Source organism: Aythya marila (assembly GCF_965140915.1).
Source record: "Aythya marila genome assembly, chromosome: 8".
Classification (NCBI taxonomy): domain Eukaryota; kingdom Metazoa; phylum Chordata; class Aves; order Anseriformes; family Anatidae; genus Aythya; species Aythya marila.
Window position 1 is genome coordinate 16,234,913 of NC_139049.1, and position 23,909 is coordinate 16,258,821.

The window sequence follows — 23,909 nt, forward strand, 5'->3', positions numbered from 1 at the left end:
CTGTTGCTCATAGCACAGACAAGCATGATGCACTCAGCTCCTGATGTGTACGTACCCTGTTTGTGATCTGCTTTCAGAGCAAGGCTGGGGAGCCCAGAGCTTCCAGGCCACAGAACGTTGTAGAGCTGACAAAATTAGGTAGAGGCTGGTGTGGGCTGAGGGCTGATGTTCTCTTGACAAAACAAGAGAAATTTCTTTGGACCTGAAATAAAACAGGCAGTTCTAGTGACTGCTGGGAAGAGGCACCAGCATAGCCAGTTCTTGTAACTAAGCAAGGAACAGCAGGGTGGTAGACCAGAACCATGCTTCTTTTTCCCAGTAATGTGCCATTAGATTTACTTGACTCACTAACATAAATCAGTTTCTGGATACTGCTGGTGTGCTCTGAATGATGCATGAGTCGTCAGTAGGAAGTTCTGGATGAAGTTTCCACTTAGTTGTCATCTATGACTGGCCTCAGGGCTCTGGAGGAGCCTACCCAGACTCTTCTAAATAGGTTAGCAGAGAATAATAATTGCTTTTGGGTCTTTTGCCTCTTCAAATATTTTTTTCCTCCAGCTCTGGCTGTTGGAGGCATTGGTTGCACTATTTTTCAAAACACTAATCTGAAATGAGTTCAGTGTGTGTAAATGGAATTTGAAAATGTCACTGCTGGTAAATATCTTATTTTATTATTTTCTGAATGTAAAGCAGGATTTAAATACAAATTATCGTCAAACCATGGAGTGGGCTTATGTTACACATTTAATCCCTCCTAGCACCGATGCACTCACCCCTTCGCCTCCCTCCATCCTTATTTCTCTCACAAACAAGTGAGTTGTGTCCACAAAAAGTCTTGTCAATGAGTTATTTCAGACTAGTGAGCTCATAGCTGTCTGCTGGCAGAATGCTGCTCTGACTTCTTCATACAAGCTACAGCTGTTGCCAGGATTTTTTGTTGAATACCTGGGCCTTGAAGGACGCTCTGTTTTACAGAACAAGAATCAAACTGCTATTGGTGGGATTTCCTCATGTTGTGACTACAAAAAACACACCAGTCTTTTTGGACCAGACAGTCTTCATAAATATAGATACAGGTTTAAATGATAAAGAAGGTGTGTTCAGAGCTAAGTAAAGCAGCCACTTCTTTTCTACACTCAGCCAGTTGCAAACCTGGTGCAACCACACTGGTAGCAAAGATCACATACTCAATGTGCGGATAGCTTCACTCACCTTCGGGTTTGCTGTATTGTCTGTTGCAAGGTGGGTGCTGCGCGGACTGTCATCTGTTGCTGCACTCACTCGGGCTGCAGACTGCATCTTTGCTTGAATGCAGACTGCCCAGCCCCTGCAGAGCAGGCGTATCTAAATCTCAAATGCTAGCAAGCATAAATTCAATGTACCTTGGAGGAGAATTGCAGAGGGGAAACCTGGTTCAAGTCTTTCTCAGTTATTTTTTTTATGTCTCCAGTTGACTGAGAACTCTGAGGGAAAGCAATTACATATTACAGCAGTTATCGCCCGCCTGACAAATCTGACCAGCTCCTGTTGCTGCTGCGGAGTGCGTGGCCAAGTTGGTTACTACACATATGCTTTGGGACAGCCTGCACATAAAGAAAAACATCTGGTTATAACGGCTTGGGCACATAGCTGTTCAACCACATAGCACAGGGACCAAAACTCCAGCATTTTCTGCTCTTGTAGGCGTATTCCTTCCAGATCTACTCGACCAACAAAGATATGTTTCCTGCAGATCTTCTGAAGGGACAGCACAGATGGAGCAATAAAGCAGCGCTAACTCTGGCATGGAAGTTATGAATACACTTGGAAGAAACCAACTAAGGAGCCAAAGAAACTGAGTTTTCAGCTTGTTAGATCTTATATCAAGTTACTCAATCTGAATGGGCTAATGAAACACTTTAGCACAAACGGTCTACTTAATCGTGACAGGGCAGAAACAGTTTATGCTGAAATGGTCTTGCAAGGTTTGAAGCATGAGGAAAAAAAGGCTACAGACTGGAGACATCCTCAGCAGACTGATAGCTCGGAAACCTGTTATCTGTTCTTTGGGTTCCCCCAGACAGAGACTGAGTGAGAAACTTGGCAGATGTTTAGGAGAGACCAAATGATTTTTCAACTGAGACAGAACTTGTCTCAGTTTTTCCATGAAGAAATTAACTGATTACTTCTATTTCATTTATTGAAGAAATCCCTCTAGTGGCCACTTACTTACATGACATAGGCCGTTTGCAGATCATGGGATATACATGTATCAGTTGCTGCTCTTGCATAGATTTCAAGTGAAACTCTTGATGGCTTATATGAAAGCCTTCAGAAAAAGAGCCTGAACCGGTTTCAGATGCAAACCTTTTTTTTTTTTTTTTTTTTTTTTTTTTGAGTGGCAAGCAGGTGGTGCTAAAATTTTTGAATTACTTAGGTGACACTAAGTGATGCTTTGCCAGTGGTATATAGCAGGTTAAATGTTCTGTGGGAACAGAACACTTAAGAATTTTTAAGAAACTTGGTAAAGAAAAGCTAAATAAGGAATTAGATTTCAGTTTGTGTGTCTCCTTATATATCACATTGCTATTTTAAATCCAAAGCCTTCAAAAGCACCCTGTGTTATTTTAAGTGGATACTTGATTTATTTGTTTTTACTGTTCTATTGTTTTATGCTATCTGCCATTCTGATTGTACTACTGGAATCATGGTGTGGATGGTACTTTTCACTAAAAGGGCAAGCTTGGGATTGGCTTCCTACACACTCAGCTGATGCTTCTCCTTGTTTTCATCCCAACCGTAGCAGTGCCTTGTGATCAGCTTGTCAGATGTTCCAAAAAGTTAGATTTCTAGCCTTTGAAATTGCCTCAGAGCCCTAGGGAACTCAAATGTCCAGGCATAAGGACGCCGCTGAACAAGTACTGTGATACAAGCAAGGGCTATTTGGGTCAGTGGATGTCCCTGTTGGATCTAATGCCTGCAGATGTGCGTGGGAATCTCTCCACTGATGGTAGAAAGCTCTGTCTTTGACCTTATCTTGTACAGTTCATTCCCTGTCTACAGCTATTTTAATGCTGTGAATGTCTCACACTGGTGGCAGCACAGATGGAAAGCACACTCGGCAAAATAAAGGTAAATTTGTATTTTATGGAACTTCCAATTATCCAATAAATCCAGTAATAAGTGGCTGCTGAGATTAAGTGCTCATTTCCTTTCTTTATTTACAACCCCACAATGAAGGGAAAAAAAAATTATTCTCAGACTGTGTCTTTGTGGTCCGGATTAAGCCGTACGTCAAACTAAATGGGGCATGCATATTCTTCTACTCTCAAACCCGCACAGAGAGGGCAGACCAGCAGAGTGAGAATGGCCGCATGGCGTAAGGTCCTGTAGTATAATGGGAACAATCCCATGTTTTGTTTAAATGCCACTTAATTTAAACAATCCCATTTCCTTATTGGGAATGAGAAATACACAGCTTTTCTCATATTAGTCTGCATTCCTTTTTATGTATGAGACTAGAGAAATGCCATGAACTTGTTTGTGTTTCTTTCACTCTTTAGAGTTAAGTTAGCCATCAGTGTAGCATCACTTCCCATCAGTTTGAGTGCAGAATTGGACCTTTCATATGAGATGACAAATAAAAGAGATTCAGACTCAGTTTTAGCTACCCTGAAGTATTTGGTATTTAAAAGTAGAAATGCTTTTCTTGCACACTGTTCTGTTTCATGATGAGGTTGTGGATTATATAGCTGTAGTTCAGAGGACCTGCTCTTGGAGCATTCTCTATGCTGCGGTGTATGTCTAAGGTGACGAACATTCCTGCCCAGCTGGGCACTCAAATGGCAAAACTAAAAACAGGTTTCGCTGCCCACTTGGACAGCTTGCTTAGAGACGAGACCTTCAAAGTACAAAAAGATGTGAGGCACTTAATGAACCACCTCACAGCTGCAGCACACTGCACCTTTTCAGCCTGTGGGGATGGAATCAGGGCCAGATCACAAGGTCGGCAAAGGGAGCGGTCTTGTGACCAAGGAACTCAGCAGATATGGGTGTCCTGCTGAGATGCTAAAGGAGCGGTAAGTCATGTGGAGTAATGCCACTGTGGAGGCTGGACTCTAAGTGCAAGTGCTTCACTGCTTTAAAAAATAAATCTAGAAGTACATCTTCAAAAACCTAGAGCTCTTTTCAGTGATGAAGGCAAAATACTTGAGCAGGAAGGGAGGCTTTGCCTTAGAGCTTTTGTGAGATTCTTGAAAGCTACGTGGAGGAAAATTTGCTCTTGAGATTGCCATGGCTGCAAATTTACCACTAGAATGACAAATACTCTGTGAATGTGTTAAGTAAACAGCCCTACAAAAGCTGAATGTTTGTAATTTATTTGTGTATATACCAGAATGGAGGGTAGGCTCGGTTTACCATTCCCAGCCCTGATACCCACTCATCTTTTGTGACTTATAAAAATCCATTAATCTCTTTGCTTTTGTTTCCCTCTCTGCAAAATGGAGCTCTAATGCTGCCTCAGTGCAGTGCGCATGGAGGCTGTGACCTTTGCTGGAGGTTTCAGGGGCCTCTGGGCATGCCCTCTAACCCACCTGATTCATGTTGCCTAATTCCCAGAGGCACCTAGAAGATGAGTACACCCAACTATCAAAGTGAGAAACTGTAAAAATCTGTCTCTGGTAGAAATTCAGAAAATTTTGAATTAATACATTGGCTATTTCTTGCTCACAGTGTGCTGTGCCTTTTTTTATATTCATAATCCTCTCAGTATAGAAGGTGCCACCTTTCCAGCTGTTTCTTCATCTAAAATGTGATGGACAAAATTACAGATGACATCCACCAAAACTATTTCATATACAAGCGTTGAATATTTTTTTCCAGCTTGGCAGAAGTGGTTATTTTTCTAATCTCTTAATTATATATATAAATAATTTTCAGCCACTTGCCAGCAAATATGACATAATTCATTCATTTTGTAGCCCTGTACCATTCCATGTAGTTCAGAAAAGTTCTGTTTTCCAGTCTAACTGGCTACTTAAAGGTTAGGCCAAAATTAAGAAGTCCCAAGTTCCATGCTGGCTTCTGCAAAGTGCAACTCTAAAATAATTTAGTCATGACTGCTTAATGTTGGTGAAACCAAAATTTGTAGTAAAGTACTTTTTACCAAATGAAACCTGTGCCAGTGAGAGGATAACAAAGCCCACTATGATCCAGGAAGAGACAGAGACCTGCTCCTCCATCTGGAATGTCACAAGTCCATTGGACCAGACAAGCTCCACCCTAGACTGCTGAGGGAGCTGGCAGAGGTAATTACCAGGCCACTTTCCACCAACTATCAGCATTCATGATTGCCTGGAGAGGTCCCAGAGGATTAGAGGCTTGCTGATGTGATTCCCATCTACAAGAAAGGCCGTAAGGAGGGCCAGGGGAACTACAGGCCTGCCAGCCTGACCTTGGTTCCAGGGAAAGTTATGGAGCAAATCATCTTGGGTGAGATCACACGGCACTTGCGTGGCATCCAGGGGATCAGGCGTAACCAGCATGGGTTCACGAAAGGCAGGTCATGCTTGTCCAGCCTCATCTCCTTCTATGATCAGAATGGTAGATGAGGGAAGGGCTGTTGATGTAGTCTACTTAGACTTCAGCAAAGCCTTTGTCACGGTCTCCCACAGTATTCTCCTGGGGAAACTGGACAGGTACACTCTTCTCTGGGTAAAGAACTGGCTGGAGGGCCGTGCCCAGTGGGTATTGGTTAATGGAGTTAAGTCCAGCTGGTGTGCCGTTACAAGTGGTGTCCCCCAGGGACCGAGTCAGGCCCAGATTGGCGGTCTTACTGTGTTGATAGCACACGAAGCTGTTGTATGGCAGAGACTGAGCTTCCTGGAGCCAGTGGAGTGCCTCAAAGCAGAGTAAAGCCCATGACGGGGAGTGTGAATGGGGAGTGCAATATAACATAAGGTGCAGGCTTATCCACGGGTGGGTACTGAGCAATAGCTAAAGAGCAAACCTGCCCTTCTGGGGCTGCTCTGCTGACCGGGAAAACCTCTTCCCTGTTGCAGAGAGGGCAGCTCTGTAGCCATTCTCTGTCTTACCCTTTGGAGACAGTAACTAATGAGTTGGAGTTCTGCTGAATGCTTGCATTATTTTTAATTTTCTTGTACTACCTTCACTGTATGGCCCTTTATAATGTTCATGCAAGCAGTAAAGGCAGTGCACGTGCCTTGCTTTAAAGACAGATTGCCTTGGCCTGCACATGTTGGGCCCTTTTCATTTCCTCACCACGTGGCTGGCAGCGACATCTTAGGAGTAGCAGCCTAGGAGCAGCCTCGTGCTATGGCTGACCTCCTGGTTGTGTTTTCTGCCTTCTCCAGCAGCAGCAGCTGTCATGGACACCTTGGATGTCTTTGGAAGTAGCTGGAGATGGTGGTGGGTGGATTTCATGCTTCAGTCTTCCCTTCCTACTGTGAAGGGGCATCCAGTATGCCGCTAATAGTTTTCTATTTTGTTTTGAAGCTCATTTTTGATGTTGTAAGTCAGATTCAGACCTGTTGTAAAAAGCAGAAACTCTTTTTCCTTTGGTGAAGGGAGGTGTTAGCTCTGTGATTTTACATCTGGCTGTGGTGTTTCCCACTAGCCAGGTACCTGAATGGCTAAGAATGCACCTCAGCACTCAGCAATGCCCGATGTTCCCACGTGATGGATAAACAACACGAAACAACACGAATTCTATATCAGCTCTGATGCATGGGGCCTACAAAGCTCTTGGCTGAGCTGTGAAGCAGTGCTGTGTCCAGTGTTAAGCTGGCACCAGGAGCTTCTAGACCCCTGTGGCAAGTTCCCTGGCAGTTCTGCTCTGTGGGAGGGCGATAAGGCCAGCTGCTGATGGTTCTGCTTCTGGTTCTCTGTGGATGGGGCACTGTGCAGGTGAGAGCCTTCGACGGCTGTGTCTGGGCCTCATGTGAAGGGAAGACAAAGCTGTGGCAATTTTCCTTCCTGCCAGGAGTTTGTTAGAGCCCTCTGCTTGACTTTTACTTGCTGTACCTCCATTTTAAAAGCATATTCTCTGACAACACTTACCATCCCACAGGATGCTGACTTGTTAGTACAGGGGAAACAGCCAAGAAATTTATTTCTGTCTTTATTCCTGTGTACTAAATGTTATAAGCACCTGAGGTTTTATCTTCCTTCTGCTTGCCTAGATTGCCTGTAGGCAGACAGTAATTCCCTGACCTCCCAGGAAAGCAGGAGTGTTTACTACATGCCCATGCCAGCATTAATCCAGTTATCTGGCACTGTAAGAATAAACTTGCATTTCTGGTAGTGACAGAAGTTATATGAGTTTCTAGGTACACTGATTCATTTTGCTGCCTGTTTAGGTTACACTGTGGATCACAAAATGAAGATTAAATAAAGGCATTGATTCTGATGGGGGTCTTGATCCTGATTCTTCTAGAGCAAGTGAAAGAGGAATGGTAGTTTGTGGGCTGAGTGCAAACCCAATGCATTTTTCCTGTGGGATTGCAGACCCCAGCAGAGCAAGCTTTGACTTATGTACACTAGACATGCTTTTCTCTTATGTTACCTTTCACAAACACATAAGAAATAATTTCCAGGTGTCTGCTGATCACAGTCTGAAAACTGCTGCTCTGGAGCAATAGTGAAGATGTATTCCTTTGAAAAAAATCTTCCTGACTTTGGCTGTTTCTGTAAGTCTAATGCCTGGTATAGTACAGCCAGGTACCTCTTACTGATCTGCTCCAAGAATCAGGAAGGAATTACCCTTCCTGACTGGGTTCAAGTTTGTATTTTTATTCCACTCCTGGTCCATTGCAGATCATCGGAGTGGAAAGAGACTCCTGTGCATAAATAATGAGAGGAAATTTATGTTAATTTAATTGTTGGGTGTGCTTTTGCCTGTGCAAAGCAATCTGGAGCTCTACATCAAGGTCTAAACTTGTAAACTTGGCAAAATTATCCGTGGGAGAGCACGGCAAAAAGAGAGCTTTGCCTTTGACAACAATACTTTGCACTCTGACAGCAGGGCTAAGATTCCTCTGTGACTCTAGCGATCGGTTCAACTGGTGCATGCTCCTACCACAAGCGGCTCCCTCCCCAAACAGTGCGTCCTTTCACGAAGGAGAAATGCAGAGTCATATTTCTGAGCGTAAATTGGCCAGGGGGTGTATTTGTAGTGCAGGCTCTGCCAAGCTCCTTCCTTTCAACAGCTACAGAGTGAGAGAGCTGTGTGGAGCTGGAAGGGGGAGAGCCGGTGAGCAGCTGTGTGTGCGTGGCTGGTGGGCAGAGCAGCCCAGGGCTGCTCCTCACCTCCTGGAGCCTGTCCTTCTTCAGCCAAACGCTGTCTTCTGCTTTGTCTCAGCATCTGTCTTGATCAGATGCTACACAGTACGGTGCAACTGAATTCAAATACTTTTCTTCATCAGCCTGCATGCCCCAGGAGCAGGATGTTCCTTAAGGAACATCCCACTCCTCAGGAGCTAGAAGGGATACTTCTCTGGTGTATTCATTGCTGCTGGGCGACTGCTTGCTCAGGGTGCTGCTCTTGGCCAGTCCTGAACTTGGTGTGGTGACCAAGTCCAGACTTCCTGCCTGCCTGTCTCTGCCCTATTCCAAGCCTCTGTAGGCAAAGCTGGATGGCTGTGCCTGGCGGAATGTATGTGCCCCCATGGGGCATGTGTCTCTCAGCTTCTTCCAGCTCTGTGTGGCTGCCGACCAAGGAAGCCTTCTCAGCATGTGGGGCTGCTTGCAGAACAGGTCCTCCAGTCAGCTGTGCAGGTTTAGTACAGAGCAACATGACTGCTGTCCAAAAGACTAAAGAGGTGATATTTTGCAGGCTGTAGCACAGCAAATGTGTACGTGAATCCACGAAGTTCTCCAAACCTGCTGCACGGGAAGATTTCTCTTTGTACTTGTGCCACGTTTTCCAGAAATCACTGTGCAGACGCAAAAGGCTTACTGTTGAGATCTTCTTTGTCATGTCTCTGCACCTGAGTATGTAGGCAGGTAGCAGCTTGCTGGAGATAAGGCCCGGAGGGCTTGGTGCTGTTTTCCTATTGACAGTACTATTCTGTCTGCAGCAACAGCGAAGGATTTCCTGGGTCTGCCAGAGAGGTGCAGGGTCTGGTTGGTGTTCTAGCTTCAGGCACGTATGTTGGGGTGATGGTTACTGTTGCTTCATCTGCATTAGGATTGTTGAAAGACAGCTAAGACCAAGTAGCTGCTTTGCTGCAAAGCAGGCCTTGTTTATTTAAACAAGGCTAGAAGGTGACCAAGTGGCATGTCCCTCCAGTTCAGGAGCATCAGGGATTCTCATCATCCTGTTTGCCTGGTGTCTCTTTCAGTTGTTACTGCTGGGATATGTTCCTTGCCCTCCAACTGACTGTAGCCTGTGTGGAAGGAAGCCTGCATATTGCTCACAGAGTCTGCAGGGTGCTGAGCATGCCAAGAACATGTTATGTGCAGCACAGATCAGCTTTGTCCCAGCAGCTGGGTTGCACTGTGTTTATGCTTGTGCTTTCAATAGGAAGAAGTCTGATATGGAAATGAATGTAGGCAGACTTTCTGACGTGTAGAAGTGACTTGCCTTTATTACTTTTGCACCACGCTTGGAGGGAAAGATGACAACTTTGGAAAGACAAATGAAAAACATAAACTATTGAATGACCTCCTTGAAGCATCAGAAGGCCAAGCAAGCTGTAATCTGAAGCTCAGTGGAGGTGAAAGAAATCTCCTGTGTATTTCAGCAATGCTTGCATCAGGCTGTGCGTAAAGGTTGGAAGTTGCAGGGAGTCTCCTACTGATGTGAAAATACGAAATGCCATTGATCTTCAATGACTTAGTAACTCTGAGCATCTCCTCTGCTTTTTTTTTCCTCTTTCCAGGGCAAAATCTTTCTTGATAGTCAAGCCTTCTTTGCTACTTTGCTTGTAGAAAGAACAGCTTATGGCCTGTTCTTACATTTCTCTTACAGTTCTTTCATACTTTGAAGCAGATCACCCCTCCAAATGCTAAATCTGTGTTTCATCTTGGAGAACACTCTTACTAGCATTCATCAAATTCTTTCACTGTCTTGTTCTGGCTTGAGATGCAAATCATTGTACTCCTATTTTATGTTTTCCACGGCCTAGAAGAAAATTTCGCTGAAAACCTTTGAGAGCCATGTCTTTATTGATGTGTATCTAAAAAGTTGTCACATGAAAGGGTCAATTATTGCATAAGACACTTCTAGTGTCCCAAAACATCCTGCCAGTTTCCAGATCACAGAGCAGATTCTCAATCAGTAAAAACTGGATTTGCCTCTGCTCCAGAATTAGCTTGGTGTGTTTCTTCTTACTGTTATAATTCCTCCTAATTAGTAGCCTGATACAGAATATTTAGTTTGTTTCCCATTGTTTTACATTGTTCAGTGCAGGCTGACAGGAACGAATGACTAAAATAATTTTTATTTGCAGCCACATAATTTTCCAGTATTTGGATTGTGAGAAAAACTATATCTGTGTGTGTTAAAATGACCCTACTGGATGATTAAGTCTTGTAGGATATAAATAGAATGAAAATCAATTCATAATGGAAAGAAATGCATACCAAATGTTTTAAGTCAAGAGTTCCTTAATGTCTTGTCTAAAAAGGTATATTCTTGAAAACACTTCAATGGAAGAATGGAGCACACCTGTCTCAACCACATAACAGTTTTGTTCAGCTAACCCTGTTCTCTTCAGACTGCCTATACAATAAATATTGTATTATCCTTTGCCTGTTTCAAAGGAAGGTAAGTCAGTCGAGGCATGCCATTACAGCATGGACAATGGCTTCATCCTCAAATGAGCAAAAGAAAAGATACTGGTTTGCAGTAGTAACAGCACGCTTGTGATCTTTAATGTAAAGCTCTCTTGCATGGGAGGTGAGGTTCAGAGAAAGGCAGGAAGGTAAAGGAAGATCATAGAATCAAGGAATCATAGAATGGTTTGGGTTGGAAAGGACCTTAAAGACCAACTACAACCTTGAGGTTCGCACAGGCCCACCTCTCAAGCCTGCCCACGTCCCTCTGGATGGCATTCATTCCCTCCAGCGTTGACCACACCACACACCTTGGTGGAGAGGGATGCTTGGTTTTCTTTCCTGGCACACTGCAAAACCCACTTTTACGTTTTTTAAGTCTGAATATTGTATATGTAGGATTATAAAGAGTGTAAGATGTACCTCCAGATGAAAGCTCTAATGGGGTTGTACAGGAGCTGGGGGCAGGCACTGCATAATTTGTCCTATACGTAGGACCAGCTTATAACTTGTGGATGGTAAGGGGGAAAAATATAAAAGTAAATTGCTGAGTGCAATGACTTGGGTCTGCCTCTCCCTCCTGTTCTAGGCACCTGGTGGTGCCTGATCTGAGGCTTTTTGCTGGAGTCAGGGCAGGCAGTGGGAGCCTAGCAGTCGTTCTTAAGCAAGCTTGGTACAGGGACTGAGGACTTTTCAGATGTTCCTGTTTTGGGGAACCCTTGATAAGGGGGTATGGGCTCAACATGCTGATTGAAAAATCAGTACTGGGCATCTAAATTTGAGCAGATTCTGGCCTTCAAAATCTATCTTGTTGTTGTTACCAGAACCAAAATATTTCTAAATATCAGTGTTCCTTCCCAGGTGTTCACACACTTTCATTAATCTTGGGTTACCTGGGGCCTCAACTAGCATCGGTGGGAACAAGCTATCCCTTCAGAAGTTACAGAACTGTTGCAATTAGTTCCTTATTTGAGCAAATTGATTTCAGAGGCCAGTTACAGCCCTGATCCTGTGCATATGGGATTTCCTGGGCTCTCTTCATGGGAATTGTTCCTTTGAAGCCAGGTCTCCTTGGTTTAAATGCTTGCAAGGCCAGATGCAGATATTCTTTTTTGTATGCTTGAAAGATCTGTCCATGCTGGAGCTATCATGGGGAGAAGTAAAGCAAGACAAAGAAGGGACTTGGGAATGAAGTGGCAGGAACTTCTGTTGCACTGCAGAAGAATCCTTCGTGTATGGATTTCAGAGAAGCCATTACACATGGATTTCTGACTATGTTTGAGGCAGCTGTGAGCAGCCCTAGTCTGATGTCTTTTCTATGGAGATGTTGATTCCCCTCATGTGCTTTCTAGAGGCTCTTGTCTGTGTCCTCTGGGCTTAAGCATGTATCTGTCATGGCACTGTGCTATTAGCAGCAACCCCAGAATCTGGGGGAGTGAGACACTACTTCTATCTCCTACAGTGTGACTACATTAGTGTGACTGGGAAACTGCACTTCAGAGGTCAGTCTCCACATACTTAATCTCTTCTTTATATGCTAAATCCAGCCATAGAGTGGTGTCATGCCTCTCCGCGGTTGTATTGCTCTGGGTTGAGAGCCGAGAATGTCTGGGAGATTTATTGAGGTAGTGTAAAAAGAGCAAAGACCCTGGTGCATTTTCACATGCATACATTTATACACATCTGCGAATCATTCTCTCACTTAGGCTTGGAACATCACTGAAGGAATCACTGCTGCTGCCAGCAAAATCTGTTATCCACAAGCTGCTGAGGGGCAAGGAGAATGAGTTAGAGGGGAGACACACTTGTTGCATTCTTGCACTGTGAGGTCCTGTTCTTGTACAGCTGCCCAGCCTGGAGAGCCTCACTGCTCTTGTGGCTTTATGCTCCCACCGTTCCCTGCCACTGCTCCAGGCCCCAGCTGCCTCTCCACTGGGAACTCGCATCTGAGGACCCAGTTTGAATGAGAGGGAAAAAAAAAAAAAAAAAAAAAAACACAAAAAAAAACCCACAAGGCAAACAAGAAGAATATAAACCATAAACAAAACAACAAAAAATCCAAGATCAAAAAACAAGGTATGCCAAAAAGCCTGCCTTTAATTAAGGAAAACCCTAGAACATATGGTGATTCCCTGTAGAGCCAAAAAGTTTTATGGACACAGTTGAATTTTTAGCAACCTGATTAAATGCTTAAACAGTTCTTTGAATGTGAGCCTGAATGCTGAGTCCTTATTAATGAAGTGTTGTGAGCATAATTGTTCAAAATTAAGCAGTGGCAAGAAAAGTTTACATCTGTTCAGTCTCTGAACTGCATTGTTGTGAGCTGGCTTGGCTGGGTCCCAGGCTGTGTTATTATCTGATCCCATTGGTGTCAGAGGGACTTGAGGTATCTGTTGCAGATTAATGGCTACAAGGTAGAGCTGGCAGTCCACCGAGCAGCGCCAATGTCTACAAAGCAATGGAACATTTCTAATGAAACAAAAATTAGCCGAGTCCCCTCGATGCTGAGTGAATGAGAGCCACACTTTTCTGTTAATGGGGCAGTATCTGAAAGGTGTAGTGAGTACTGTTTGGCTTGCTGTGCTGTTGGGAAGATCCTGCACAGGAGGCCATCGAAGTAGTTGATAATAACAACTCCACTTTCTTCTCTTTGGTAGATAAAGATGTTTTCACAGCTGAAATGAAGCATTAGAGTTGCCTAACTGGATGTTGAACAGCTCTTTCCCTACACATGAAGTTTTACAAGAGGCAGTGGAAGTCACCTGCACTGGGGTGGGAGGGAGACTGCTTTTTCACTGGGTTTCCAAAGTGTTTTGCCTCAGTCTTGTTTTGAACGTTTTTTTCCTCCCCTTTAGGATCCATACCTTCTCTTCTGGTCTCTCTCAGCTGCACTGCCTCCTAGTCAAGGTAATTCTGGTTCACAGTGGAAATTGCCAGTTCAGTGGTTTTTGTGTTTTTGAATTAATTTTCTAAGTCTGGCAGTGTTCAAAAAAGACAGGGAGAAATGACTCTTCTGTTACTTTATTTACCATTTGTTTTGGGAAATCTGTGTTCGTATTTGACTCACATTAGGACTCTACTGCTGGATTTTATTTCTTCAGTTACTTTTGGCAGGGCTGAATTCCCACCCAAAATAAGCTCCGTTGTCAGTCAGGGTAGCCTCTTTGACGCTGAGCTCCATTCTCTGCTCAGACCAGGGAGCTCTTTCTGAGCTGCCAAAGGTGACTGGAAGCTGCAGTGGGCTTTTGCTGCAAGATCCAAACAAGTCAGAGACTTAACAAGTCTTACAAACTCAAGGACCTTGCTGTCTTCCCTAGCTCTGGTTTGCTTTTAGTTCAGCTTAAGCTGTTAAATTCATGCCCCCTGCTCCGTTCTTCTTGTGTGAACCATTGTAGCACCTCATTAGCAATGGCTAGGGCTGGGTGAAGTTGCCTTTCTAATTCTGCAGGGTTTGAATTACAGGATTATTTCCCTGGGCAGAAACTGTCATGAGCACGCAGAACCCTGCTGCAAGGGCTGTGCATTAAGGCCCTCTCAGAGCATCTCCTAGGCAGCTTTGGCCACAGCCTTCGGGCCTGTTGGCACGTGGCTCTGCTGGCTTGGAGCAAGCCATTCACCAATGGCACTTCGGTCTCTCAGGCTTCTTCAGAGACTAGCCAGATTCCTGATGAGGGTTTGTGGTGGTGGGAGGTGGCTTCATTATGGGTGACCATAGAATTCCACATTTCTTAATATGCTGGAAGGTGGCAGGCTAAGTGGCCATGCCAGTCTTTAATCTAAGCAGAAAGAGAGTCATGCCTGAGTTTCCACATTCCTCGCGGGTGTGTAATTGCCTGCGATGAAAAAGAAGTAGGGGACCATGCCTCAAGACTTCCTCCAACAAGAAGGAAAGAAGAGTAATGGTCATAGGTGACTCACTTCTGAAGGGAACAGAGGGCCCCGTATGGAAGTCTGCTGCCTACCTGGGGCCCGGGTCAGGGATGTTACCAGGAAACTTTCTGACCTTGTTGGCTGAACGTGGCACTTTTGCTGTGTATTTGGGAGAAAACTAGAGTTTATGATAGGTGGAAGAAGGGGCATGCAACTCAAGGAGGATACAGGGAAGTTGCCCGCATATGCAGAGAAAAACTCAGGAAGGCCAAAGCCCAGCACAAGCTCAACCTGGCCACTATGATCAAGGATAACAAAAAATGTTTTTATGAATATAATAATGGCAAGAGGAGGGCCAGAGAGAATCTCTATTCTTTACTGGATGCAGAGGGGAACATCACCACTAATGATAAGGAAAAGGCTGAGGTTCTTAATGCGTTCTTTGCATCTGTCTTTACTAGCCAGACCATTTACCCTTGGGGTACTAAGCCTCCCAACCTGGAAGTCTGGGATGAGGAGCAGGAGAACCCCCCCCACAGTTCAGGTGGAAACAGTCAGAGACCTGCTGCTCCACCTGGACTGTCACAAGTGCATAGGGGCAGATGGGATCCAGCCGAGGGTACAGAGGGAATTGGTGGATGTGATTGCTGGGCCACTTTACATCATCTATCAGTAGTCTTTATCATCCGGAGAGGTCTCAGATGACTGGAGACCAGCTAATGTGAAGTCCATCTATAAGACGGGTTGTAAGGCGGACCTGGGGAACTACAGACCTGTCAGCCTGACCTCAGTGCCAGGAAAGGTGATGGAACGGGTCATCTTGAATGTAATTATGCAATGCATGTGGGACTACTGGGGGATCAGGCCCAGTCGGCATGGGTTCATGAAAGGCAAGTCCTGCCTGACCAACCTCATCTCCTTCTATGACTGGGTGACCCGTCTGGTAAATGAGGGAAAGCCTGTTGATGTAGTTTACCTAGACTTCAGCAAGGTCTTTGACAGGTTTCCCCGACATTATCATCCTGGAGAAGCTGGCATCCCATGGCTTGGACAAGTACACTCTTTGCTGAGTTAAAAACTGGCTGGACGGCCAGGCCTAGAGAGTGGTAGTGAATGGAGTGATATCCAGCTGGAGACCTGTATCAGGAATAGTGCAGCCAGGAGGACCATTGAGGCAATGGTGCCCCTGTACTCATCTCTGGTTGGGCTGCACCTCGAGTGCTGTGTTCAGGTTTGGGCCCTTCACTACAAGAAGGACATCGAGGCCCTGGAATGTGTCCAGAGAAGGGCCTGGAGCACAAGTCCTGTGAGGACCGGCTGAGGGAACTGAGGTTGTTCAGTCAGGAGAAGAGGAGGCTTGGGGGAGACCTCATTGCTCTCTACAAGTACCTGAAAGGAAGCTGTGGGGAGCTGGGGGTCAGCTTCTTCTCACAGTTATCTAGTGATAGGACTAGATGGAATGGCTTCAATTTGTGCCAGGGGAGGAAATGAGGAGACATTTCTTCTCAGAAAGAGCAGTCAGGCATTGGGATGGGTTGCCTGGGGAAGTAGTGGAGTCACCATCCTTGGGGGTGTTTAAGGAAAGGTTGGATGTAGTGCTTAGGGACATGATTTAGTGGGTGACACTGGTAGTAGGGTGATGGTTGCACCAGATGATCTTGGAGGTCTTCCAACCCCTATGATTCTATGACCGCAGTGAACCTGCTTCCCATCATGTTTCACTGCTTCAGGTGTGAGAGGGGAGTGGCTTTGCAGCTGACAGAAGGGAACTTCCATCGCTGTTTGTTCTGCTGTGTAACCTCTCTCTGAATTCTTGATTGCTTCTCTCTTCTGTATTACTTCACACTGGGATGGGTGGAGAACCCCATACCCTCAAGTCCTGCAGTTCTCAAAGCACTGAGGGGAAGGAGGGGGATCCTCATAGCTTCGATGTTTGCAAACCAGCTGCCTCCAGTCTTAACTCAACTTTCTGGTGTGCAGATTTTGAACATGAAATACTTACCAATGTTCAAAGTGCTTCTCCTCTAGCTGTTTGCCAAAAGGCAGAGTTATTAATGTTAAACTCAGTAGGAAAATTACTGCAAGCCTCTGGCTATGGAGTTTCCCAAAACTTGTGTCACAATGTGACCCGTACTCTTGAGCCAGGGGCACAGAGTTGTTTTTGTCCTGTAGTACTTTTCCTCTAGTGATGGTGAAAGTTAAAAATTTCTGACCCATTGCCTGTGGTGTAAATAAACTGTAAATAGCTTGGGAGGGCACACTGGGATGTGAAGAAGTGAAAAAATGATTCTTTTTTTTTCTTTTGGGGATGAAAGGAGAAGAACCATCAGAGCCTAAATTAACTCCCTCTTGCAAACATACAGTTTGAGGAGACATATCAGGCTAAAAATACTAGTGATCTGTAAAAGGCACATTTTTCCTCATATGCTGCTACTCACATTTTACGTAATTAAAACAGTAGGTGCTTAATGCTGCGCTTACTTTTCCACTCTTTATGGTACTTGAGTTTTTTTGAGAGGGGCTACTTTGCTGCATGTGGACAATGAGGGCTTGTGTCCATGGTAAGACTACTTTTAAAAGCCAAAATAAATATTGAAGTGGTTATAGTTATGCCGACATATCCCCCTATATGAAAATTCTTCCTCAAACTTTTTTTTTTAATTTAACTTTTTATTGGAAATGGGTTTAAATCTGAGTGGAAAACCTGCCATGTTACTTGAATAGAAGTGTTCATCAGGAGGTCTACTCTACTTTTACTACTCTTTTCTTGTTCTGAAAAGTGTGGCAGGAGATTTTAATTTTTCTTCTTGTTATTCTGCCAGATTTTCCTGTTTACATCACACAGGCTTTAGGTTGTAAATCCTACAGGAGGCCTTTTTTAAATCAAATTTGACTTATTTTTAATCAGTTCTTGAACATGAAGTTGCCTCTCTGTTAGTGCAAAGGTCACTGATGTAACCTGTCCATCTTTACTGAAATTCACTTTTTAAATCTTTAATAGTTGCAGGCAGAGTGCATTGGCTTTCAATTGAGTAGCCTGCAGGGAATCTTGAAAGTCATCAAGTCTAGTTCCTGGGATGAAAGAACCATTTGCAACGATATGAGCTGGGGACTAGCTCTGCTGGGAGGCCTTGGGCTCTGTGGGCTATGGTGTATCCCTGAACATGTTCCAGTTGTGTGCCCTGGAGGCAAAGACCAGCTGCAGCTTGGGTGGGCTGAACAGAAGCACAGCCAGGAGGTCAAGGGGAAGGATTGCTCCCCTTTTGCTAGATGTGATTGTTTGACCACATGACACTGTGTCTGGCTTCAAGCCCCCCTTGATGCAAAAAAGGTGTTGACGGGTGTGAACAAGTCCAGCAGAGAGCCATGAAGATGGTGAGGGATTGGAGGATGATTGGTAAAGATCATACTCCTCCTTCATTGCCAGCCAGCTCTGTGTCTTCTCTTCTTCTAATTCTTGTAGCTCCTGCTTGGTCTCAACTGCACAGATGTTTCAAACACTTGAGCACAGCTGTGCGATGCTTTCTTACCATTGATTTTTCACAAGAACAGAACCATCATGTGGCCCTGTCTTGCTGTACTAGACACAGCAAAGTGTTGGCTGCTTTCTCTATATCTCAGTCCTTCCTGACTGTCATCACCCATGGAAAGGGCAGCCAGTTTTCCAGAACTGCGGAGGTATGCACCATGGACAATAGGCCACTGGTGCTAGTGATACCTACACCAGAGATGGCCTTAGTGTCTTCAAAAGAGTTTAAGAATGAGCAGAATCCAACTGGTCCGTCCAACTAAGCCAGAGTGCTGAAGCTTTAACTGCGATACTCAGCCACTTCAAGTCCTATGGATCATCCATTACAGAAGTGTTTATTGACAGAATATCCTGTCAGATTGAGAAGCTGTTGCTGCCAGTGGGAAGTCTTGCTCATATTTTTATTTGCCTGTTTTCCTCATGTGGAGGTTGTCATTAAAAAATAAATACATATATAATATATATGCTTGTTTTTCCCCATGCAGTGGTATTGCAAGCACCATAGTAGCTACTTTTTCTGGGGGAGTAGGTGAACTATAGTGGCTCAGGTATTCCAATAGCAGCAAGTGCTGATTTCTTTAAGTTAAATGTGAATAGTCTTGAAACTAATAGTAATAATTGCCTTTTTGAATGTGGGTGGGTTTTCTTTTCTTCCTTAAAGCTGGAAAAACAAACATTTGCCAAATTGCTAGTCATAGGGCATGTTTTATCTAGGGTGTGACAGACTTTATTGCCTTTGAGAACTCCGCGCTTAGAAATGCTACTGGGTGGATAGCCCTGAAAGCAACAGTCCTTTATTTGTGTCAGAGCTTTTTTCTCGTCTGTTTCTTTGTAAAGGTCTGCTGGGCTGGGAATTTACCTTCTAGTTAACACCACCATTATGGCCTGGGCAGTGAAATGCCATATTCCTTCTAGCAGTTCCCTTGTGGGCAGCTCTAGAGATTCCTCTGGGTTGCCATTCACGTCTCACTTCGTGCTGGAGGCTATGCACACTGCCCCACTGGGGGCAGGATGGAGAGTCCCAGCTGCATATACAGCACTGAACAGAGACAAATCTCCAGGTCAAGATAGAGAAGCAGCCAGCACAATGCCAGAACTAACATGACTCACCCATCCACCCACCTTCTACTTTTCCTCTCCAGGCTTTAGCAAACCCCTCCACATCTCCTACCTCATCTTCTGTGAGCTAGAGACTGGGATGAGGCTTGCTGAGGGAAATGTGCACATGCTGAGCTGTGTGATTATTTTAAGGGACTAGCCTGGACATGGCAAAAAGCCTGGAGTGAGCTGGGCTCCATTATTCTTCAGGACGGCCCCTGTCATCTTCACTTGATTTGCATGATGCCAGGTTGCTGTGTGGTCCCACTGTACAGCAGGAGCTTCTTGATGTACTGCAGCTCCCATGATAGCCATGAACAAAAAGCCCTTTTCTCAGTTTTGTGGCATCTGAGGAATTTTGGAGCTGTTGTTCAGTGCCTGTGCAGCTGGAGTATGGAAGGAAAGCAGAATAAGATGAATGAAGTGGCTGGGACACCCAAGCAAGTGTCCTCAGCCAGGGGTCTGAGTCAGTGATCTGAAATCCATACAATACATGGGACAAGTTTGGGTAGTCTGTTCTACCCAGTCAGCAGTGACTGGCAGTTTTCACCTGGTTAAACATCCATGAAAACTAGATTTGCAGTGGGGTCTAAAGATTTTGGTAAAAAGCAAATCCCACAGTTATAACTGAACCCAGCCTCAGGTGAGAACAGTTGATAGGAGCAAGAAACCAACATCCATTCAGTTGCTGAACTTTCCTTATTTATTGTTTTAATAAACAGGAATCAATGTTCAGTAAATAAGCTTCCTGTCCTTAAGTTATTGTGTTCTTCTGATTATAAATAAGCTTTAAATCTGAGTTCTTGGTTGTGTTTTTGATTTTAAACCAGTATTTGTACTCCCAAAGGAATATAATGGGACTGTGAATTCCCCATGGAGTTTGCAGAGCTGTGGCTGCACTGGCTGTATCCTGCCATGGAGCTGTGCTTTCCTGCCTCCCAGCCAGGAAAAATGAGCAGCCCTTCAGCTAAAGGGAGTTTGCTGTGGGAGTGGCTGTGCCCGTGGGAGTAGCTGGATGTCCTGTGGCAGAGGTCCCAGTCCCCGGGAAGCGCATACTGGGAGGGGGCAGCTGGGAAGTGACTAGGCGTGCCCCCCCTGTAAACCTGAGGCTCGCAGGCAGAGATGAGCCTGTGGCTTCCAGGGCTCCTTTCCATGCAATAGCCCTTAGGGATGTGTCTCTGAGCATCCTGTTTGGTTTGTGCAGCTGTGCTACCCAACCCCTCAGGAAAAACATCCTTTGGATGCTGATTTCTGGGAGGATGCAGAGGCTGGAGGGTAAGCAGGCAGGTTTCTCCTGTCCCATAGTTTGAGGTGGAGTGCTGTTACTGGCTTTTAACATGGTGTCTGCACAAAACTCCTCCGGGTGTTTTGTACAAACTCATGACCTCTGTGTCTCAGTAAGAAAGCGAGATATCTCTCTGTGCCTCAGTGTTGCTGCTTGCTGGCTATAGCTAGGGGTGAAGGTCCTGATCCTGCTGTACATCAGATCAGGCATTCCTGCCTTTCCCCACCACCTCTGTGTCAGCTTGACCATCCGGGGGACAGCTGTGAGGGGCTGGGCAGGTTGCAGACTGGAGGCAAATGGATTTCTAGGCCATCATTCCCTGTGCTGCTGAGCAGCAGGTAAGGCGTTCCTTCTCCTCACTAGCTGTGTGTCTTAGCAGGGGCTCCTCATGGTGTTTCAGCAGAGCCTCCACATTGACGAGAGTGATCCCTGGAGTGGGAGGCAGCAGAGCATGCCGTGCAGCTTAAGTGGTGTACTTGCGGGGCAGTACAGCATGCGGAGTAAAATCCTGGGGCTTCCAAAGTTGGGACTCACCATGGGCTATTCATTCATCATGTGATGCCATCCTGTCTATTCCAGAGGATGAACTGAATGCAGTTGAAGGGATGTGATCCTGACAGTCAGCAAGGGGAGTTCAGCACGTGGGCGTTAACAGCAGAGTTCAGACCTGTGCCAGCTTAATGACAAAGCTTCTGGGTTCCAGGGAGGCAGGGGACCAGTGAAAGCGAAGTGGTGTGCAAGGTTGCCTTCATCAAGGGAGTGTTTTTGCGGGAGTGGGGCTCTGCTGTGTGCCTTAACATCTGTGGAGCTGCAGTGAGTTTTACCAGGAGCTGGATGTGCTTGTAAGAAATTGGTTCTTGCTCATTTACTCATTGGTTCAACTCATTTACCACCTGGGAAAAGGTTTTGAGCATAACCTTCCTCATACCATCCTAGCCCACTGCAAATAGGCAGACTCAGGGATTTAACTACTCTTCATGCCTAAATCTTGTATGAACAGTGGTATTTGTGTTTTTTATTTTTCTAGGGCAGCCACTGATCACAATGCTGATAACACCACAGCAATCCTTAGAGAGTGGCTGAAGAACGTGCAGAACCTCTACCATGATGTGGAGTGGAGGCCAATGGAAGACCCGCAGTGAGTACTGCAGGGAGGGGCTGGCTGAAGCTGTTCAAACTATATATCAAATTTTGTATTTTTTTTAATATATTTTTATTTTTTTCCTTTTTTCTTTTTGGTGGGGTCTGTTCTATTGAAACTGTGTTCTGGTGGAACACATAAAAAGGTCTTTGATTTCAGTGAAGCAATTCATGCAGAACTTTGGAGAAAAAAGCATTTTCCATTCAGTTATACAGCATCTGCAGTTGCTCTCTTTGCATGGTAAAAAAATCACATCAAAAGCTACAGGGATTAAAAACTGCTATTCTTTATCTGCAAGGGAGCAGAGAAATCATAGCCTGTTCCCATAGTTTCTGTGAAAGTTCTGTCCCTGGCATCAAATACTCAATAAATTCTGAGCCAGGGAACTATGTTTAATTCAGCATATTATGCCTTTGCATATGATTTGCAGGATTATTCCTTTGAAATATACTGTTAGGTTTAAAGACAATCCTCTTTCAGGGAATTAAGGACTACACCTACTGAAATACATGATTTTGAAGTAGAAGAAACATGTTTAGGTTTTTATTATTAAGATCAGCTGTTCCTTCATCTTGTTCTATTTTCTATTTCTTCTATTTATAATATTATTTATTATACTTTCCCTTTGGTTTAAGCTTGCTTATGCTTTTGAGGTCTTTAGTGTGTTGGTGTGACATTCGTTGTGCAAACCTACCAGGACTGGTTGTTTTATTGATTTATTTATTTATTTTTAATCCTTGCATTGCAATTGATGTTTCCTAATCTTGTCAAACTTTTTTTTTTTTTTTCTTTTTAAGTTCTGTAAAAAAAATTTCTGAAATCCTTAGCTCCTTGAGTGGCTTATGCTGGCACTGTTTCACAGCCATGAATTATATCTCACATAAGGATCTGTCCCAAAGTTTCCTACCATCTCTGTTGCAAAGATCTGATCCTGAAAACAGAGACATGCACATAACTTTGTTCCCGTGACTGGGCCCCTGGGCTTGGGTGTTGGGTGTTTGTTGGTTTAAGAGGTGTTACCAGAATGTGTTAACAGTTACTAATAATACACAGAGCCTGGGGGAATCTAAAATGCTCTTCATATTCACATCCTCAGCTGTGTTGATTCTGCTGTCTTTATAGACTTAAAGCCTAGCAGAGGACTTTCTACCAGAGGGTCAGATGAGGTAAATTAGCTTCAGTTCATTTTAGGAGGGTAACCTCTGCTTTCCTCAGGTGAGGGCCTGCCTGCTGCAGAAGAAACTGTTGGTTTTGACAGTGCAATTTTGCTTGTGGCCACTTGGTCAGCAGGAAATGCTGTAATGCTACCTGTTTTCTGCTGTCTTGTGTACACATGCCAGTGTGAAACGTGGAATCCTTTTCCCTCAGAACCACTTTTTTTTTTGTTTGTTTTTGTTTTTACCTCTCCAGAGTTACCTGAGGTGACTCTGATGCTGCTTTCCTTTTTCACAGAAGGCAGCAGGGGAACTAGACTTTTTTGATTGCTTTCCTTGCTAGGTCTTACCCAGAAGAAATTGGGCCAAAGCATTGGCCAAGCTCCCGGTTCACCCATGTGATGAAACTCCGACAGGCTGCCCTGCGTGCGGCGCGAGAGAAGTGGTCAGACTACATCCTGGTAAATACAGTGCTTGATTTATTAACTGTCCTCAGGCAAAAGCTTTTCAGGTAGTCAGTCACTCTGATACTTGGGGCTGTCTGAAGGTTTCCTCTCCACATAAAGTAAAAGCTCTATGCAGTGAGATGCATTGTATCATTTCATGTTCTGATGAGCAAGACTTTGCAGTTAGGGGGACTAGTCCCTGGGTAAGCCAAAGGCTTTATCCACAGGGTTAGAGGTTCTGGCTAAGCTGTTTTTATCAGGATTGAATATAGTCTGGGAGGTGGGTAAGTACCTGCAAAGAGTCCCACAGACTGAAACATTGCCTGCTTCTGGTGAAATGTAAGGGGAATAGATGAGCAGGACAGCTGTGGAAAGATGTGTGCCTTTTGGTCACTGCAGCAGCAGTTAATAGTGGTGTTTCTGCAGCCTCTGAAGAAGATGAGAGTGTGGGGCCTGTTTTTTCAAGAGTTCTTCCTGATCGTCTTCACAGAATAGACCAACCTGACTTTTCAGCATTGTTATTTGGCCTTGCATCTCCCTTGCTCTCTGGTGGAGTAGTTCTGTGGAGTCCTCTGAAAGCTCCACATCTTTCCCCAGCCCATATTTCTGT

At 44.7% G+C, this 23,909-nt stretch overlaps 1 protein-coding gene across 3 annotated transcripts in view; it reads left to right on the forward strand.

The window, feature by feature from the left end:
• The window catches only part of COLGALT2 (collagen beta(1-O)galactosyltransferase 2), a 57,233-nt gene that overhangs the window by 11,634 nt on the left and 21,690 nt on the right, over nucleotides 1-23,909 (forward strand). For all 3 annotated transcript variants that reach the window (XM_082766639.1, XM_082766637.1, XM_082766638.1), the window contains exons 2-3: nucleotides 21,586-21,696; nucleotides 23,197-23,314. In XM_082766639.1, coding sequence (XP_082622765.1) covers nucleotides 21,586-21,696; nucleotides 23,197-23,314 — 229 coding nt within the window. The remainder of the gene's footprint in view (nucleotides 1-21,585; nucleotides 21,697-23,196; nucleotides 23,315-23,909) is intronic.